The 19359-nt window shown below is 29.2% G+C and overlaps 2 protein-coding genes across 3 annotated transcripts; one reads left to right on the top strand and one right to left on the bottom strand.

The window, feature by feature from the left end:
* Positions 1 to 1817: 1817 nt before the first annotated feature.
* Positions 1818 to 2954, bottom strand: LOC111288892 (putative 2' cyclic ADP-D-ribose synthase BdTIR). The gene is made up of 2 exons (XM_022879839.2): positions 2136 to 2954; positions 1818 to 2025 (listed from the first exon to the last, which is right to left on the bottom strand). Exons 1-2 carry the CDS (start codon positions 2642 to 2644, stop codon positions 1911 to 1913), a joined length of 624 nt encoding a protein of 207 aa, XP_022735574.2. The 5' UTR covers positions 2645 to 2954; the 3' UTR covers positions 1818 to 1910.
* Positions 2955 to 14633: 11679 nt separating this feature from the next.
* LOC111287951 (uncharacterized) lies at positions 14634 to 16945 on the top strand. 2 transcript variants are annotated; one of them, XM_022878645.2, is made up of 3 exons: positions 14634 to 14983; positions 16069 to 16274; positions 16393 to 16945. In XM_022878645.2, exons 1-3 carry the CDS (start codon positions 14894 to 14896, stop codon positions 16613 to 16615), a joined length of 519 nt encoding a protein of 172 aa, XP_022734380.2. In that variant the 5' UTR covers positions 14634 to 14893; the 3' UTR covers positions 16616 to 16945. The 2 variants fall into 2 exon arrangements, with proteins under 2 accessions (XP_022734380.2, XP_022734379.2); XM_022878644.2 differs by having other exon boundaries at positions 14636 to 14983; positions 16069 to 16295.
* The last annotated feature ends 2414 nt before the right edge of the window (positions 16946 to 19359 follow it).

Genomic DNA, 19359 nt, shown 5'->3' on the forward strand with positions numbered 1-19359 from the left:
ATTTTTGTTTATTCATAAATTTTGATTTGGCTAGAAGACCTGACAATTTCACAATCTTTTCCCTCAATTCATATGCAAAAGAATATACTTTCCAAAAGAAAAAAAAATAAAACCTTCATAAATTTTGGCAGGAGAAACCCAACAAATTTTATGTCTGCCTAGAGCCACAATAAGTGCAAATTTATGTGGTTCCATGAACCTAACTAACACAGTAAAATCAAGCCAAGTTCCACCTAAATTTACTGCAACTGCACTTCAGATTACAACTTCAGGTTCAGATCCTAGGAATCTAAGCAATCTAATCCCCTCACCCTCCCACACCAACCAACCAATTTTTTCCTTTCAAGACATGAAGTTAAGAATGTTGGGTTGCTATACTTGATAGTTGCACATATTTCAAAAAATGTAGAGCCTCTGGTTTATCAATTAAATCCAACACGGCCGTTGCTGTGTGCTTCTGATGAAAACTTTGAATCATCAAAATGTAAGTCCTCAAACCAAGTGACGGAACCAGAAATAAAAAGTGAGATGATCTAAAATACAAAATGGTAATACTGGAAATGCTTAGAGAGGCTAATAGTCAGCAAAAATGAGCTTGGCAGCTAACAATTTTGTTTGTTGGGTAGAAGTTACATGTATAGCTAACAATTTAGCAGTAAAAGTTCTTTGTTTTTTGGGATTTAGAAAGAAAAAGAAGCATGAACACTAGCTAGTTTCAAGCTTCCTATTGAGGAAAACTTGTTTCAATTAAGCATATGATCACAAAAATTGTTAACTCAAATCCAAGTTCTCAACAATAATCACTTTTTTTTTTCGCTGTGATCATACCAAATTAATGCATTCACGTCAAAATCTCACAATTAAGTGTGTCGGATGAGAATAGTACTAGGTGAGTAGCCTTTGGGGTAATACTTGTGTTGTTTTTATCCAAAAAAAAAAAGTAATCATCTTTTGTTTTCTTCATTATTATTGTTTTTTTATTAGTTCTCCAATGAGGGCTGTGGATGTAATGCTGAGAATCATGAGAAAATTGAAAAGCTTAAATTGCGCGTCTGTTACATTACCATAGAGTTGGTCAACCTAGGGTTTTTTCTTTTGTTGCTTTTTCCTTTTGCCTTCTTTTGGGGTATTGAATCAAAATTTGGGTTAAACCTGGAAAGGTAAGGTGGATCCACTAGAGTTATATATATTTGTAATGCCAAAATCCAATAATTTCTATCGTGAAGGGATGTGTGTAACATGTTTAATTTTGTTTAGCCATTAATTGTAGTAAATCAAGCTAGAATATTAATTAATTTCTTAGTAATGAAAAATTGATGATAGTCTTAGCCTAAAGTTGGTTAAAAATAATTTTCAACGTGTGAATCACATCAATTTATTTAGAGTATTTAATTAAAGTGATTAATGTATGATTGCAGCTCAAAGATAAGGATTCAAATTCTTTTTTCAAATAAAAAAATATTGAAAATTTATATTCATCTTTTCTTCTTTGTTGATAAAGCAAAATTCAATTCTCAGTCATATATAACTGCCAAAACCAATATGTACCGAATTGGAAACACATAGTAATGTACTTGACTTAGAATGGTCATGAAACCAATCTTTCAATTTTGAACATCAAATTCTGTTTTTCTCTAATCACCAATTAATAAAAGAAAAAGTAAATGGATGTGAATATCATTAACTTGAATCTTATTACAATTAAGTATGATTGTACAAATGAAGTAAAGATTAGAAGTATGTTGTTTATTTTTCTTGCTTCTGTTAAAGTGTACAAGTAAAAAGATTAACAAAGGAAAGAATCTTTAGGCTTATCATGGAATTGAATAATGCAATGAAAATTGAGAAAAATGTGATGAAGAAATCATTAACATTCTTTGATGGCAGCAGCATAACTTTGAGAGTCTGAATCAAAGAGTCATTGGAGTATTCTTCAAGCTCTTAATAATCTTCTTCTCGCTTTCCATCTCAGTCAGGCTCTCGATTATAATTTCTGAAGCACTTGTCACCACATCCGACCAATTCCTACGTAAAATTGAACAAAAAAGAAGTTAGTAAAAGGATTTCCACAAGTTTATGAAATTAGTCAATGAAGATGAATAGCTATAATAAAAGAATGGTTCATAGATCTTTACCCTTTTAAAGAATCGAATGTGAGCCCTACAGTATATTTTGCCTCCTCAAGAGCCAATTTGAACCTTTGGAAATCCTTTGCTGGAACATTTCCGTTCACAATCTGAAGTTGCGAAGGTTTAATGTCACAAAAGATTGGAATAACCTTCTTCTTGGATTCCATGATAAGAGCCAATTCATGAAGACAAAAGTAGGACTTGCAATAGTTTGGTGAGAACACAGTAACACCAATCTTACAATTCCTTATCGCATTATCGATGTTGTCAAACAACTTATCTCCTGGTTTCATATTCTTGTTATCCAAGAAAGGTTGTACATTTAGCCACGAAAGGTGATTGTAGAGTAAGGTTGCTATAGTTCTCTTGGTGTCAATGCCTCTATGATTAATGAAAACTTCACAAGCTTTATTTGCCATAAGACGATTCTCCAACTTTCTCGTTGATGTTTGGCGAGCAAGAAAGTTGCGATGGAAGTTCACCATGGCTGCAGATGAATAACGTTGGATATGCATGGTTTTGAACAATAAGAAAAATGAAGGAAAACCCTAATTTTATTTTTCTCTAACAACCTTTTCTTTTTTTTTTTTGTTTTTGTGTGTGTAGCTTGTATCTTAAGAATGTTGGTTCCTAATGCTATATATATATAGGAGTGTCTGGTTGAATGATTTGGCCTAATTGTTTTTTCTAAGTGTGGATTTAGATCCTTCTTTTACAAGCATTTTTACTTCTATAGTTGAATTGAAAGAAAGGAAATATGAAAAGATTGAACAATTAGCGACGAAATGTATTTCATTTTGACAAAGGAGGGAAAGGAAACATAGAAAACCTTGACCAAATCTATGCCTTTGAAAAATTTTCATTTGCCCTTCAAACAAGTTACATTGAACCTTCTCTTTTTCTTTTTTATTTTTTTTATATTTTTTTTCTTTAGACACAAAAGGCAAGTTAATTTTCACGACAAACAGTCTACTTTTTTACCATATTTTGGAAAAAAATAAAAAATTATAAAAGAGTCAAAGGAAAGACATGAAAAGCACATGTAAAGTTAGTTGTTTTCTACTCTTCACTGTTTGATCAAACAATTGCACTAAGGATATAAATGAATAAAACTTTCCACGAATTGTTTGTAAATATATTCAATTTGTGTTTGTTTATATTCATTTATTAAATTTTATAAATGATTTTAAATATTATTTTTATATTTGTTTATTAAATGAACCAAAAACGAGTAGAGCGTTTGTTCATTTATAATCATGAACAAATTCATTTAAAACTTATTCATTTATTGTTTGTTTGCTATTTATTTATAATAATAATAACAAATTTACATTTTTATTTTTATTTTGATCCTATTTTAAGGCTTGTCTATATTTATTTAAGATTTATTTGTTTAAATTTATTTTGTTATGACTTATTCATTATTCATAAACATATTTATTTATATATGTTTGTGAATATATTTACGAACGAGTTCGATTAATTTAATCAAATTAAACACAAACTAAACACAAATATCTTCTTATTTAAATAAATCAAACTCAAACAAATAGAGTAATTTTTTTATCAAACATGAATCAAGCTCAAAAAATTCTAAAAATAAATGAACAAATTACAAACAAATATTTGTTTATTCATATCTATTTGTTTATAGTCTTAAAAAATACTACGAAAAAAAATTACAAAAAAAAAACTGTAATTTAAAATTAAAAAACTATAAATATTAAATTTTGAATTTTAAATCTACTTAATAACTAAGCAAAGCCTTGCATTAAATTAAAGGAATTTCTTAGTAGCTTACTGTTTGATGAGTTGAGTTTTGACATTCACCGACCAAACTGAGACAAAAAAAAAATCATTTTTCAAAAAGGAAGGAAAATGGAAGGAAAAGATTTGGGGAGGAATGGTATTTCCTTTATTGGATTCGAAGGAAATAGTAGGGCCAGGAAACATTAGGGTTGCCTTCCATTTGAAATTGGCTATTAATAAATTGTAAACCTGTTTGAAAATTTTGTCAAATTTGATACGTGTCATGTTCTAATTAATTATAATTTGACTAAAAGAATGCTTAAAACATCCCATGCTTTTATAGGTTTATTAATCTCAAAATATTTCCTTCTGATTTTTTATTTTTATTAATATATAATATTCGAACATTTGATTTAATGATAAATACATTCACGTATCTAAATCTTATTTAAAGAAGTTCGATTTTTTTTTTCAAAATTATATTGAATCACAAAAAATAAAACATTATGTTATTTCATGTCAATTGAAAGAGCAAATCAACAAATGAGATTCCAACTATCTTAATTTCTCCAAGGAAGTAACTAGGAAGGCAGGAGAGAGAGCTATCATATAACCAGTTTAGCTATTTCCCTAACATTTGAGATTGGAACAAACATTCTTCAAGACACGTGCAAAATTAATTCAACTTAAAACCAATATAATAAGAAGCAGACATCCGATCATGTTTCGTAAAGGCATCACTTTCAAAAAAACCACCATATACTGTGAAAAAACCACCTAAAACAGTCAACATATACTGCCCTTAGTTACGCGTTGAATTTTATTGCAACTAGAGTGCTTCCCTTTTAAGTATTTTTAATTTTCTACTTAAATTAATAATAAAAAGAAAAATTTTAAATTAAAGAATATTATAAATAAAAATAGTAATAATAAATATATTTTAATTATTTTAATTATTAATTTTTTCAATTTTTTATTAGTGTATTATTGTGAGAATAAATTTTTTATTTAAATAAATTTTATTTTCAAAAAATATTTAGTTTTTAGTATATCTTTGTTATAACGGTTTTGGAGCCGTTCGACGAATTTAAAAATGAAAAGAAAATAAACAAAAAATGAAGTCGTAACCAATTTATTTTTATTAAGTACGATTGGTCACCTATTAAAACATATCATTTTAATAAAATTTTAAAATTGATTAAAATTTATTAAAAAGATAATTTTAAGATCTACAAAAAAGCTTGAGTCCAGAAGTTAATTATACATGGGAAATGATTAGTACTCATACAGTGCCTGTTTAAAATAGTACTAATTAATTATATGTTATTCTTTGATTTTGATAAAAAAAAAAGGGTCTTAGTTTCGATGTTTAAAAATAATTTTCTTGTCTTTCTTTATTTATCAAAATCTTAGTTTTTTTTTTATTATTCCTTTTTGTTATTTCATTTTATTCGAAAAAAATAAATTAGGATCTTTTTATTAAAATAATTCTTAAAATATTCTAGTATGTTGGTAACATTTAAAAAGTTTTTCTCATCTAGAGATTTCGTAGGCATAATTTCTCGATCCTTAGAAACTCGTATTTATTTTTCATAAAGATAAGGATGTGCATGTAATGCAAATGACAAGATATCGATGTGCGTATTTTATTTTTCCTTTAAAATATAATTAGTTTTTTTAATTTATTAATATTTTTTTTGAAGAAAAGAGAAATTTTTATCATATTAAAAATTTTTTATAAATATTTCAATACACCGGTAATATTTAAAAAATCTTTTCACCTAGAGATTTCGTAAAATATCACTACTCAAAATATTTAAAATCTCATTATCGGATAAAATTTTCTTTTCTATCATTTTTTATTATTAATATTCTTATTTTGGTTAATTTTTATTTTGTTTGATAATTTTTAGTTAATTTTTATTTTACTTTATAGCAAAAAAGCAAATTTTTTATTATATTGAAAACTTTTTTATAAATACTTCAATACATTGATAATCTTTTAAAAAAATCTTCTCACATAAAGATTTCTTAGGCATTGCTACTCAAAATATCTTAAAATCTCATCTTCGGATAAAAATATCTTTTTTACATTTTTTTCATTATTTTTATTATTTTTGGTCTATTTTTCCTTTTTTTTCAAATTTAAAAATTATCAAAGTTCAAAAATCATTTTTTTAGTATTGTTAGTATTTTACTCTTTAGTTATTTTTTATTATATTATTTTATAAAGTTCATTTTAACGTTTTAGTAGAATTATAAAAAATTTTGACTTTATTTTTCATTATTTAGTGTTACTTATCTTTTTGTTTTCATTTTTTTATTAATTTCATATATATTATTTTGTCTTTCTTTTGTTAATATTATTATTATAAAAATCAACAAGTATTTATTCTAGCAAAGTTAAAATTCCAAACATACATAAATAATAACTATAAAAACTAAAAATAATAAATAAATAAAATAAAAAATTACATTAACTGAATCGATCAACTATCCAGTCAACGCTAGTTTGGGTCAATCAATGTCAGTTTAGGCCGGTTTAGCTAGATCGAACTAGGCTAGGGCTTAAGGGTGCCAGATTATCGGGTTGGGTATACAGACCCCAGGTCAAGTCAGTAGGTCAATGCACAGATCTTGAGGGCTCAAAACAACGTCATTTTGACCTTTGTTTGCCTATATAAAAGTCAAATTTTTTTTGACTCCATTTTTCTCTTTCTTTAAAAAAAAAAAAAAACTCCAAAAACTCTTTTTGAACCAAAAGCCCAGGGTCGATCACTATCCCAAAAGTTGATCACTGACAGCCATCCCCACCATCATACCGATCATCGAAAAAGCCCAAAACATACCCCTAAACACCTTTCACTCCCCTAAAAAACATCTTTAGGCTGTGGTGCTGGGTTCTTCCCTAAAGGGAAAAATATGGTTTTTTTTTTATTTTTTTTTTAGTTTTTTCTCTGATTTTTGGTCATGATAGTTGTTTTTTTTTGTGTGTGCGCTTTTTTTTCGTGGTTTTTGGGCAAAGTCTCCTTTTTTTTTTTTGTCGGTGGTTGGTTTGAAACTTGATTTATAGGGTTTTGGTCTAAGGAATGGTTGGTGGCCGGCAATGTTTCAAGATGTGGGTCTAAAGGTAGGTGGTGCATAAGGATGGTTCAAGGTAGGCAAGTGCATAGAGGAGTGGTTTTGAGTCTCAGATGGTTCAAGGTAGGCGATTTAGAGCCTGGGTCTGGTTGGTGGTCAAGGGCTCATGGGGTGCTTAAGAGTGGGTGGTAGTGCTCAACAACTGCAGATGGTGAATGTCCAATGGTGCCATACACAGCACCCACTAGCACCAACCTCTAGCCCATTTTTGTTTTTATTGTATTTTTGGTTAATGTTTAATTAATTAATTATATTATTTAATGTTATTGTATTTAATGTTTAATTATAAAACTAAATAATAAAGGTAAAAATAAAATAGTGGGCTTAAGCCCCCAAAAAATGAAATTGGGCTCCGGCCCAAATACATTAAAATCGGGCCTCAACCCACGAACTTGATAAAACCCAAACGAATTTAAAACTGAGATTTGACTCGAAAAACTTGGATAAATTTTGTGTCTATAATCTTAATGTATGCTGATAGTAATATAATGATATGTTTGTTTATTATAAAATTAAATATAATGAAAATAACTATATATAGTTATATTGATTTTTTATTTAGATTAAGGAGTAAAATGGTCAATTTGTAATATTAAATAGTGTCAACCATTTTGTTTAATGGGTAAAATGATTATTTTGTAAATTTGGGCAGTTGTTCCCTTCTAATTCGCTCGGAGATTCTTTTAATTAAAAGTAGTATAGATGTTATATATATAATATTTATATTATATCATTTTATAACTTCACATACAATTATTATTGTTATTAATTGACCGTAAATTTAACAATCTATTTATACTTGTCATGCACTAACATTTCAAATCACTATAATATTTCTATTATTATAGTTGAAAATAATATCTTTTTCAATATAGATTAACAATTAAAATTTTATTATTATCTAAAGGATAAATATTTTTAATTATTTTAAAATTTAATATGCATGAAGTACTTTTATACATTATAAAATTCAATAGTTGAATTAGCAAAATATAAATCATATAAAAATATAAAAAGCAAAACGATTAATATAATTGATATCTTATCACCCAATTGATCATTATAGTCATTATAGACAATAGAATAAAAAGGTAAGAGATGAATCCACATTCAAAAGTAAGGAATCAAAGGACACCCTAAAAATTAAAAATAAAAAAAAATTTGAAGAAAATTTTCTGTAAACACCCTCAAAATATTTTTTAAATATCTTTTTATCAACAAAATTAATAAATCCGTCAATAATTATATATATGTATATATATTATAAGTTGAGACATTTAAAAAATTTCTAGATCAACCATTGGTTCTATTCCGAAAGCTCATATAATTGGGCCGTTAGAGTTAAAACTGGAGTGGACTATCCACTTGGATATAGTGCATAAGAAAACCATCCAGTTTTTTCTCAAAGCAAAGCATTTTAGAAGCTTTATTCTTAAAATAGGGTGATTTTAATCTTATTTTCCAAATTAAGGTATTTAAGCCATGTCAACATGCCATATCATCGTTATTAGTATTAATTTATTAAAAATTAATGAAAAAATATATTTTTTTGCTTTGTTAGGATTTTATTAATGAATAAAAAGAAAAATTACAACAAGAGGTCAATACCTCATAGAGATTCTCAACCATCAATAAGGAAACATAGAGAAAATATAGAGCTTGGTTAGGAGTGTAATTTATCGAGTTCGAGTTAATACAGTATTAAGCTTGAGTTTGAGTTTATTCGAAATTTGAGATTTGAAACTTAACTCGAATTCAATCGAATTTTTTTTTTAGCTCGAGTTCGACTCGAGATAAAAATCGAGCTATTTGAATTTGCTTGATTAAATTCGATTAATATATAAAAATAGTTCGATTCTTATGTTTAATAAAAATCAATTATTTGTGCTTGAGTTCGAGATATTTTATTAATTAAAATATATTAAAATATAAAAACTTGATTAAGCTTGCGAGCTACTCGAGTCGAATATAAGATGCTCAAACTCGACTCAACCGATAAGTTGAACTACTCGAGCTCAAGTTTCACTCGATAATAATCGAACTAAATTTCGAGTCGAACCTGAATAGGTTATTTATGAGTACTAATGTATCAGCTTGGGCATAACAAAGCAAGATCAAAAACAAACTTGCAAACAAGAACTGTTAACCACCAAGCCATGAACATCTCAACTCTATTTATCGACTCTTGTTTTCGCTAAATCTTATGGCATCAGTTTTATGAAATTCCATTAAGCAATCTAGGAGATAAACCTTCAAAACTTCCCAAGTTCTTCTAAAAAAAATTGAAGTTAAAAGGTCAGGCACTTTTGGACCTTTACCATCCCAAATAGCAACTTTAGTTCTTCCATAGAAAATAGAATCTCCAAACCACCATCTTCATGCACAGACAACAATCTGAATTTCAAGTTGGTTACCACCTGCTTATGCCACCAATCAGCTGCAAAATGTTCCTTGGAGAGATCTAAAGCCAATGCCTTAACAGTTTTATGCTCTGAGATCCCCACACCATTATCAACAAGCCCCAAGATGGCATTTTTTCTTGCTCTAACTCTGACATTACAATTAAAGAATTAGTATTTTAGCCTCTCATTCAGCCACAAAACTCAACTTCTGTTCCCAAATCAATTCCCTGATTTAAAAAACACTCCATAATTTCTTAATAAAATACTTCTCTTCAATCTACTTCGCACTTAAACCCCTCTAACGGCTAATCCCATCCAAAACAATATGTTTTGAGAAATAAAATACATGTCTCTTTAAAACAAACGTAATGGACACTTGAGTTCTTGGATCTAAGTTTTAATCAACAAGAATTTTCAACAAATATTTAGATATCATTTGAAACTGGAAGAGGGACCTAAGATATATAATATCCCGTAGATCTCCTAAGAAGAAAACTTCAACCTTATCCCTCAGTTCAATCCATTACATCAAGGGTTTCTTCAATCCTTTTTCTTCATGAGATTTTTGACAAAAACACAGCAGATAGAAAGAGAAAGGAAAGGCTTGAAGGAAAGAGATGATAATGTGGCTTAGAGTGCCTTACTTAGGTAAATAAGTTTAAAATTACTCTTATTAAAGAATAAAAAATTTAAAATATCCTAACATCGGAAAAAACTTGAAAACTATCACCTATTTTTTAAAAAATAATTTATTACAAGGTTGTTGGTACCTTTAGTCGTGAAAAAAATATGGAAATTGGGGTATATTAATGTAAGTTTATATTTGTTTATAAGAAAAAAAAATTAGAGAAAAAAACTTTCTTAACTATGACATGGCATTCTTAGTACTTTAGGGACATAAAAGTTATATTTATATAATGAATAATTAAGTTTCTTAATTTGACTTTAATGGATGTAAACTAAATAGAGATGAACCTAGCAGATACCAAAGTATAAAACTCCATTGATAGTCTATGAGATAATATTTTTATTATTTAAAAAGTTACAATAAAATAAATGATAACGTATATATATATATATATATATATTATATTTTGAACGTCATTACTATTTTGTTTTTCATATTAGATCAGAAAGAGATATTTTAGCATATGTGTATTCCACGTAATTATTTATATTGAAAATGTATTATATTTGCACATGAAAATAACTTACCCTATGAGTTTATCAGAAATTGATTCATACCATTCAAATTGAAGTTTTTAAACTAATTTCATAATGATTAAGCTAAAGTTTTTGAAGATAAGAAGCCAAATTAGTTTGTGTTTTTTTTAAACTAGAAAGGAGACTTTACTTGCTTGGTAATATTTGGTGTTGGTTGCAATTTCAACTCAAAGTCACAATGAAAATTATTTAAAAGGGAAATTTTGGTCAAATAGCACCAGAAATTTTTGATGAAGATATCCCCGAGATTACTGTTCCTCGTCAAGCACGGATGTAAATGGTATAGCGGGATGCTTCAAAAATTGAAAAATAAAAAAATTTTAAAGGAGAATTTTTTTTTTTAGTATTCCAATTTTTTTTGGAAATCCCTAAATATTAAAAAACAAAAAATTTTAAACGAAATTTCTCTCGTAGACTCTCAAAATTTTTTTCCAAATGTTTTTTCTATCGATAAAATTAATAAATCTGTCAACAGTAATTTACATATGTTATAAGTGGATTCCAGTAAATAAAAGTTTAGATTTACCACTGCTTTTTGTCACCATTACCTACCAAGACGGTTAAGTTTTTCACCTTAAAATTTGAAGGGAACGGTGCAATGAAAGAAAAAAATCTGTCATGTAGGATTTCTAAAGTAGAGATCTCAACTTGACACCAAATGATTGGAATGGACATGAAACCGGTGCACTTCAAGAAGAAATGGAAGAGTGATGAAAACTCTCCTAAAGTAATTAAAAGGTTTGTGAAATTCTAATCTCACATTGAGATATTTTAATAATTTACTATGCTATATAAGTAAAGGCTTAAATTTATATTTGTGAGGTATCTTTTGTGAGGTAAAATTATAAAACTTTCGGGTCAAAGCAGATAATATCTTGCAAGTCAAGTATAGGTCTTCGCAAATAGTATCAGAGTAAGATTACTAGTTAGACGAAAACTAAGTGCTATATCATAGGAGCCACATCTAAAATCTCAATGTTTGGTGTGATCTTGATTTTGTGGTTTTGTATGTACTTTGTGTTAGGCTTAACAAGAACAGCAAACTTTAATGAGAGAGATTGTAATTTTGTGAGATAAAACCATAAGACCTTCAAGTTAAACCCAACAATATCTCGTATGTTAGATGTGGATTTTCATACATATAGAACCACAAAATCAAGGTCATACAAAATGTTAGGATTGTAGAGATGATTTTCATGGTGTAACACTTAGCTCTCATCCAACTGGTGACTATTCTGATACCATTTGTAGATACTTGCACTTAACTTGCGAGGTATTATCTATTTTGACTTTATTGGAGTTTACGATTTTATCCCACAAAAAATGTCCCACAAGTTGGTAATTGGGGGCATCACAATGTGTGTAATTCTATGGTTCTGTGTGTATTTTGTGTTGGATTTAATGTCACAAGTTAGTGATTTGAGGCATAATAGTGTGTTCGGTTCTTTAGTTCTGTGTGTGCTTTATGTTGGGCTTAATGGGGATATCAAATTTTAACAAAGAAATTTATGATGCCTCAATCCCATATCAGATTGTTCTAAAGATCTGTTATAATATATAAATAGAAGCTTAAATCTATACTTATAAAGCATTTTTTATGAGATAAAATCATGAGACCTTCAGATTTACAAGTTGAATGCGAGTCTCCACAGGTTTAAAAAGCTCCTTTTCTTTGGAAAGAAAAGCATAAACTATCCTACTTCAGCTTAGCATGTGCTTGCCATACCATAATGCTTTTGCTTTAGGTTTTTGGTTATTTGTTTAGAGATCCGTATTAATCTTATGAGGTATTATCCGTGTTGATTTTAAAATATTATTATTTTATTTCATAAAAATACCTTTCAAATATATATTTAAATCTTTTCTTATACATCATATCGAATTCTTGCACTTAGGATCAAGACGTTACAGTTAAAGAGCTTTAGGTGGAATGTACCGATAATGCCATTGATGCTGATGCCATTCAAAAAGTCATAAAGTTAAAAAGAAAAATTTGTAAAAAAATCATAGTGTAATTTATCTCTGTTTGATATATCATATTGAAAGGGGTAAAACACATCTTTTTGGTTTGCTTTTGTAATATGCAGTTGCACTTGTATACACATTTGAGTCATTTTTCAATCATTTGTAATTGCTATCAAATCTTTGTTTTTGTTTTCCATAAAAAGATCTATAATTTTCTTAGTTGGTGGACTCAAAAAGATGTTACCAATGGTTAACTTGTAATCTACATGTTTTAAAGAGTACAAATAAAAGATTGTATGCCATGCCTATCATTTATTAGTAGATTTGATAATTTGAATATTTGTATTTATTTATTTTGTATCTAAACTCATATAAAATATGAAGATTATTGTGTACAATTTTAATCAATCAAAACATATTTTTGGTTTTTGACAAATTCATATATAATTTTTGCTAAAATTTTAAATTGTAGTTTTTGAGTTTTTTTTTTCATATTGTATCATCGTCTCTTATTTAAATTCTCAAGTTTACCTATTAACAAACTAAACTTTAGACTTTTTGGTCATTTTAATACATAAAATTATTGATAGAATAAAATAATAATTATCTTATATCATATTTGATTTGTATTTAAATAGAGGGATAAAGATTGTAAAAAAGATTAATATCTTCTAGTCATAAGATTATTCAATCATTTTCAAGTAAAGAAGATTATTTTTAATCTATAAAATTAAATTTACATATTTAATTATATCTTTAAAAATTACATTAATAATTTAAATTATATAAACATTAAAAAAAAATAATTTTGATAAATAAATAAATAAATTATTTTATTTTAATATTTACATATATCAAATATAAAATAAAATGATATTATTTAATCTAATATTATTTTATCGTATTATATCATAATTTTATATGCCAAATTTGACCAAATAAAAAGAAAAAAAAATGGATTGCCTCCAGGAAATTAAAAAGAAAAGCTGGATATGCCACACGCTACCATAAAAATTCCTGAACATATCAGTAATTCTTCATCCGAATGAATCAACTTGCCCACTAAACAATTTTGATAAGAAATGAGAAGCTTTTATGTTAGAACTGAAAAAAAAAAAAAAAAGAAATGTTAAAAATGGAATTTCACATTGTGATCACAGTTTACTTTAGTGGGTATCAATTCTTTTTCATTAAACATACCAAATCACCCTCCCAATATTTTTCTTTTTCCATCTAAAGTGTGCAATACTAGCTCTAGATGTTGGTACCTGTGCTACAAAAGTTGTACTCCAAGGTTCCTTTTGAGGGTTCCAAAAGGCAGTTAATTCTGGCGGGTGTTTATTTCCTAAAGCGGCCTTCCAAGCCAACTTCACTGTCCAAACGAGTATCCCCTTCAACAACCTTGTACCTTGTGCTTCAAACTCTTGTACGTTAGCTTCTGAAGATACCGAATTACCCTTTTAACCAACTTTTCCCTCAAAAAAAAAAAAAAAAAAAAACCGTGCTCCAACGAACTTGTGCATACTGCTATAATCTGCAGTATTTGGACCCAATGTTTTTAAAAACGAATTAAATAAAATTTTAATTTTAAAATATAAAAAAATTATATAAAATTAAAAAATCTTCAAAACAAAGTATTTTATTTTATAAATTGTTAAAATTTTTAGCTTAATATTTCAGTATTTGAATGTGGAATGATTTTATTTAGTTTATTTTAAATATAAAAAATTAAAAGTTTAAAATACAATTTAATTTAAATATATTTTATTATTTAATTGATTAAAAATAATAAAATTAAATTTGATTAATTAGATTTTTCAAATTAATAAAAATAAAATAAAAATTTTAATTGATTCAATTTTAAATAATTTGATTTGAAATTAATCAAATTAATCAAAAGCAACTAAGAATTTATAATTGTACCAAATGCTTCAAAATATTCTGTGTTTTTTTTTTTTTTTTTTTTTTTTTTTTTGCCAAGAACATATTTTATGTGATTAAAAACAGTTTTTGAAAAAGGTGGTGAAAACCCCATTTTCAAGCTAAGGGGTGTTATTTTCTTCTGAAAATTACATTTTTAAAACTGTTATGTTTTTCTAAATTTTTTCTTCATTTTAATCATTTGCCTTGTTTCTTCAATACTGATAGTGATTTTTTGTATATTCAGAGAGGGAGAGTTTGAGAAAGAAAGAGCAAAGCAAAGAGAAAGGACGAAGCCAGGAAACATAGAAGGAAAGGGGGAGCTAGATCTTGTTGGGTTATTGAAGCTAGCTTAATATATCCATGGCTTCTAAGCTTCTTTTGATTGCTGTCTTTGTTCTTGATCTCATTGCTTTTGGTTTAGCTGTTGCAGCTGAGCAAAGAAGAAGCACTGTGAGTTTACTTTCCCCTTCACTTTCTTGGTGCACTTTTTTTGGACTATGTAAGCTCATATGATTTCTGGGTTTATTGAAAGTTTCCTACTTTCTTGCTGGAAAATCAAAGAAGTGAATTTGTTCTTCAAAAAACTTTGGCAAATGTTGATTTAGTTTTCTGGGTTATTAGCTGTATATATGAAATTGCTGCTTTTGTTGCTTCTATGTAGGGAAAGAAAATAAACTTTTCTTTTCTGGTTTGTTGTGGTTATATATTCAAGTCTGCCACCTATTGTCAATTGGTTTTAGGTGAGCCGTGACGAAAGTAAAGAACTGAAGTTTAAGTTTGAAGTACATTGGCAAATGTTTGACTGTTTATGTTGTAGAATTCTTAGCTACTCATGTAAATCTGCTGCTTTTGTTGTTCATAAGAATTGTAGGGAAAGAAAAGAAATGACTTGATTTTGGCCTTAAAAACATAGTATCAAGCTTGATATATTTTTTTAATTTTCCATATTCTTCTCCTTTCAGCAATCAAATAGCAAGAGAAATGTGATTTTATCAGTTACAATTCTCAATTGTGTAGAAACTTACCGGATCTCATCTGATTTCTATAAAAATGGCAGATCTCAATTTTTTTTTCCTCTCAGCAATACTTCAAACTTACAGAGATTATGGGGATTGGGGGGTTGTGGATCTAGTGAAAGAACTTGTCTTTGGTAGATTTAGAAGCAAATCTGATTGATCTTTTGGAGCAATATTTTGTGAACAGAGCAAGTAGCACCTGATATTATCTGTTCTTCCAACTACTACTAGCTTGTTACTAAACCCCTTGGCAGTCGGCAATGGGGACATGGATTTTCTGGGTTTCTTTGACTAATTATGTAGATCTGTATCTAAACTGCAAGGTATTGTCTATTTTAACCCCAAGATCTCACAATTTTGTCTCATGTGGATCGTATAATATCCCAACATAGGATTGGGTGTTAGGCTAATAAATTTGGCATCAGGCTGGTTGAGAAGAATATTTAGTTCTGTGAAGGGGGCAAGTGATTGATAATCCAAAGCAACTATTAATGGTGTATCTTTGACTTGTTTGTGCAGGCCAAGATTGTCCAGGATAGTGAAGTTAATTATAACTATTGTGTCTATGACTCAGACATAGCAACAGGCTATGGTGTTGGTGCATTTTTGTTCCTTATGGCTAGTCAAGCCCTTATAATGATCGCAAGCCAATGCTTCTGCTGTGGAAAGGGATTGAACCCCAGTGGTTCAAGGACTTGGGCAGTTATCCTATTTATAATCTGCTGGTATCTGAGAATTTCACCAAAGTAACTTTGGTTTCAAATTTCAATGATCTCAAACTACCTGAAATTTTGGTTTTGGTTGTTTCACTAATTCTTGAAATTGCCTGTGAGGCTGTGACAGGTTGTTTTTCCTAATTGCTGAGATATGCTTGCTGGCGGGTTCGGTAAGAAACGCCTATCACACCAAATACCGGACCATTTTCAGCGAGCAGCCTCCCTCTTGTGAAACTGTGAGGAAGGGAGTTTTTGGTGCAGGGGCAGCTTTCATTTTCTTAACTGCCATAGTCAATAAGTTCTACTATATTTGCTATTCCAGTGCTAGCGAGAACAGCTTCCAGGCCTAGGGTTGAGAGACCGGTGTGCGTATGGGAACCTACAAATAAACATGGCTGAAAGTTGGCATTCATCTTATTGCAGTAGATGTGACTACATGGACTCTATGCCATCAATTTGGCCACTCCATTGTCTGGTTTTTGAGTTGCATTTCATCTGCCAAGGATTTGATAAAGTAGGTGATAGATTGTATTTTGTGTCAAATTCATACATTATTTTATCTTTTTTTCCCCATTCCAAGATGCCGTAAATTTTGTTGAAGTTTCTTGTATACATATCAATAACAAAATATTGTTGTTTGTGTTCCAATTTGAAATGCAATGTCAGTTATGTATTTCTTAAATGATTTTCAATGGGATTGCTATTTGCTAAACAACTAAATCCAAGCCATGGAAGGCCCCTTTCTTCTCAATTTATACCCTCAAGGTCCAATGTATTCAGGTAAAAGATGCACTCAAAATTATATAGGGAGCAGCCTCACTGTGGCTGAACAAAAGCAAGGGGTTCCAAGGTTTTATCCAGCACATCCCCTTTTCAGATCGATCCAAATAAGCTTATCTATTCCGAGCGAAACGAATTAACGAATTTATGAGAAATTACCTTATCACAGCATCTAACGAATTAGAACCGAAGCAACAATAAGAGAAGCACACTCTTTTTGCCGCTTATGCCAACCAAATGATGGATAAGACCTAATTTTTGCTTAGTAGGAAGTCTATCAAGAATAACCATCTAAACAATGATGGCATGCCTGATTGTATCCCAGGTTCGAGCTGCACGATACTTGTGAGCAGAATCCAACCAAACAAGCTCACCATTCTGCTGCTTGACTAACGATAGGGTGCAGTAGTGTTACTTAGTTCGAGCAATTTCTTTCATCACTACTTGATAGTAGTGTAACTGCAAATTCAGCAGGGTGATCATAGCCTAAATATTCTCCCCAAACTTCATTTAAGGAACCATAAAAACAAATATAATCAGATTCTGGTGTTGGCAATAAAAATATGTTTGACTCAGTGAAAATGGAATAGAGTGAAGAATGGAAATGGATCCGGTGGGGAATTGATAATGTTAAGTAATAATAGCCCTTGTAAATGGTGTTTTATTAGATCCTGTTTCAAGTCAATGGAAGGTACAAAACTTCATTACACCAAGACCTAGAGATATTGACTTAATTTGTTTATATATACTCATTCTTTAATTATTTCTATCTTCTTCTTTTTTTTTTATTTGAAAGAAGGAGAATTCGAACCTTACTCTTTAATTTAAGCAGGAGATATGTGCATCAACCCTTGAGTCAAATGCTCTGGCGCTTAGTTACTTCTTTTCTTAATATCAGAATCCAACTTGCACAAGTAAACGTGTGATGCTTGAATTGCTTCTAAAGAGGTCCCCAATTGAGTACTCCAGCGCAGTAAACACCTATCCTTGGTTCAATTCGAACAGCAAGGGAAAATCAGCAATGGCATTTATCCTTCTGTTGTACTCTCCAGCGTTGAATTTTCCCATTTAAATTCTGACCTTCTCTGCAGTTCTAAATCCACCAGGCATACCATAATTGTCCAGTAATTGTTCATCATTGTACTACAGATACAAAATTGATGGTTTCAGTTGTCAAAATTTCAGACAATCCCTCCATTTGATGTAACAGATAGATGTAGAATTGAGAAAGGTCATGGGGTCATAATACAAAAACAAATGAGCCATTCAGCCGGTCTATCTGTTTACCAGTTTTCCAGTTCTTGACTGATATATTGGTATGGACATTTCGAAACGAAACTGGATTTTACCTTTCATGAAACAATCTGCAATGAGTATATGTTACTTGAGGAAAGAAAAGTGGACTGTTTCAATTTTATTCAAACTGCTTAAACTCTAATTGGAATGGTGTTGATTGAAATGAAATCTAACAGACTATTCATTTGCCCATAGCTAGTTTCTGATTCAAGCCACTATATTTGGAGAACATAGTTTTAAGACACGATATATGATGAAATGAAACGACAAGAAAATAATATAAAAAATATAAAATTGATACGATTTTAAATTTTAATAAAAAAACTATAAGATTCGGCAAAAATCAAAATATACGTTTTGTGCTAGAGAATAATAACATGATAATTTTTATATTTTATATGAGTTTAACACAAAAACACGATATGAATATACGAATGGTTATATTTACTTCATGTATTCTCATTCCAAAGAATCATAAAAACCAATTCCCACCAGTGCTACTCACCATTTCTTATGATTACCAGAATCCAAGTTCTTTAGAAACAGATTAGTCATCACCTTCTTCGACCATTATCAGAATTAATGTTGAAAAAGTTTCATCACCAAATGGCTAAGGAAATCACAGGACCTACAACATACTTAAGATTTCCATGGACATTTACTTAATTGATGGTCTGGACTCTGGAGTCAAATTGGAGTCGAGTTTTGATCACTCTCACTATTCCTTGTCTTGCAAGTAATTGACATAACTCCACCAGGAAATACTTTGTTAGGTGCTCCTAAGCAAGTTCTTATAGAACATTTATAATTCCGTACATGAAATTCAAGACCCTAAATTATATTTCAGCACAATCAAAACAAGACTAAACCTTAAACTTTAGTTCAAATGTTCATGTCTCTAAATTTGGCAATTTGAGTATTTGTGTCATAATTAGTGACATAAATATTCATATTTATATATTTCGTGTCTAACAAATGTAAATATAAAAATTATTGTATCATAATTTTTATCGATACA

Source organism: Durio zibethinus, chromosome 4 (genome assembly GCF_047325235.1).
Source record: "Durio zibethinus cultivar Kanyao isolate XHJ-2024 chromosome 4, ASM4732523v1, whole genome shotgun sequence".
Classification (NCBI taxonomy): domain Eukaryota; kingdom Viridiplantae; phylum Streptophyta; class Magnoliopsida; order Malvales; family Malvaceae; genus Durio; species Durio zibethinus.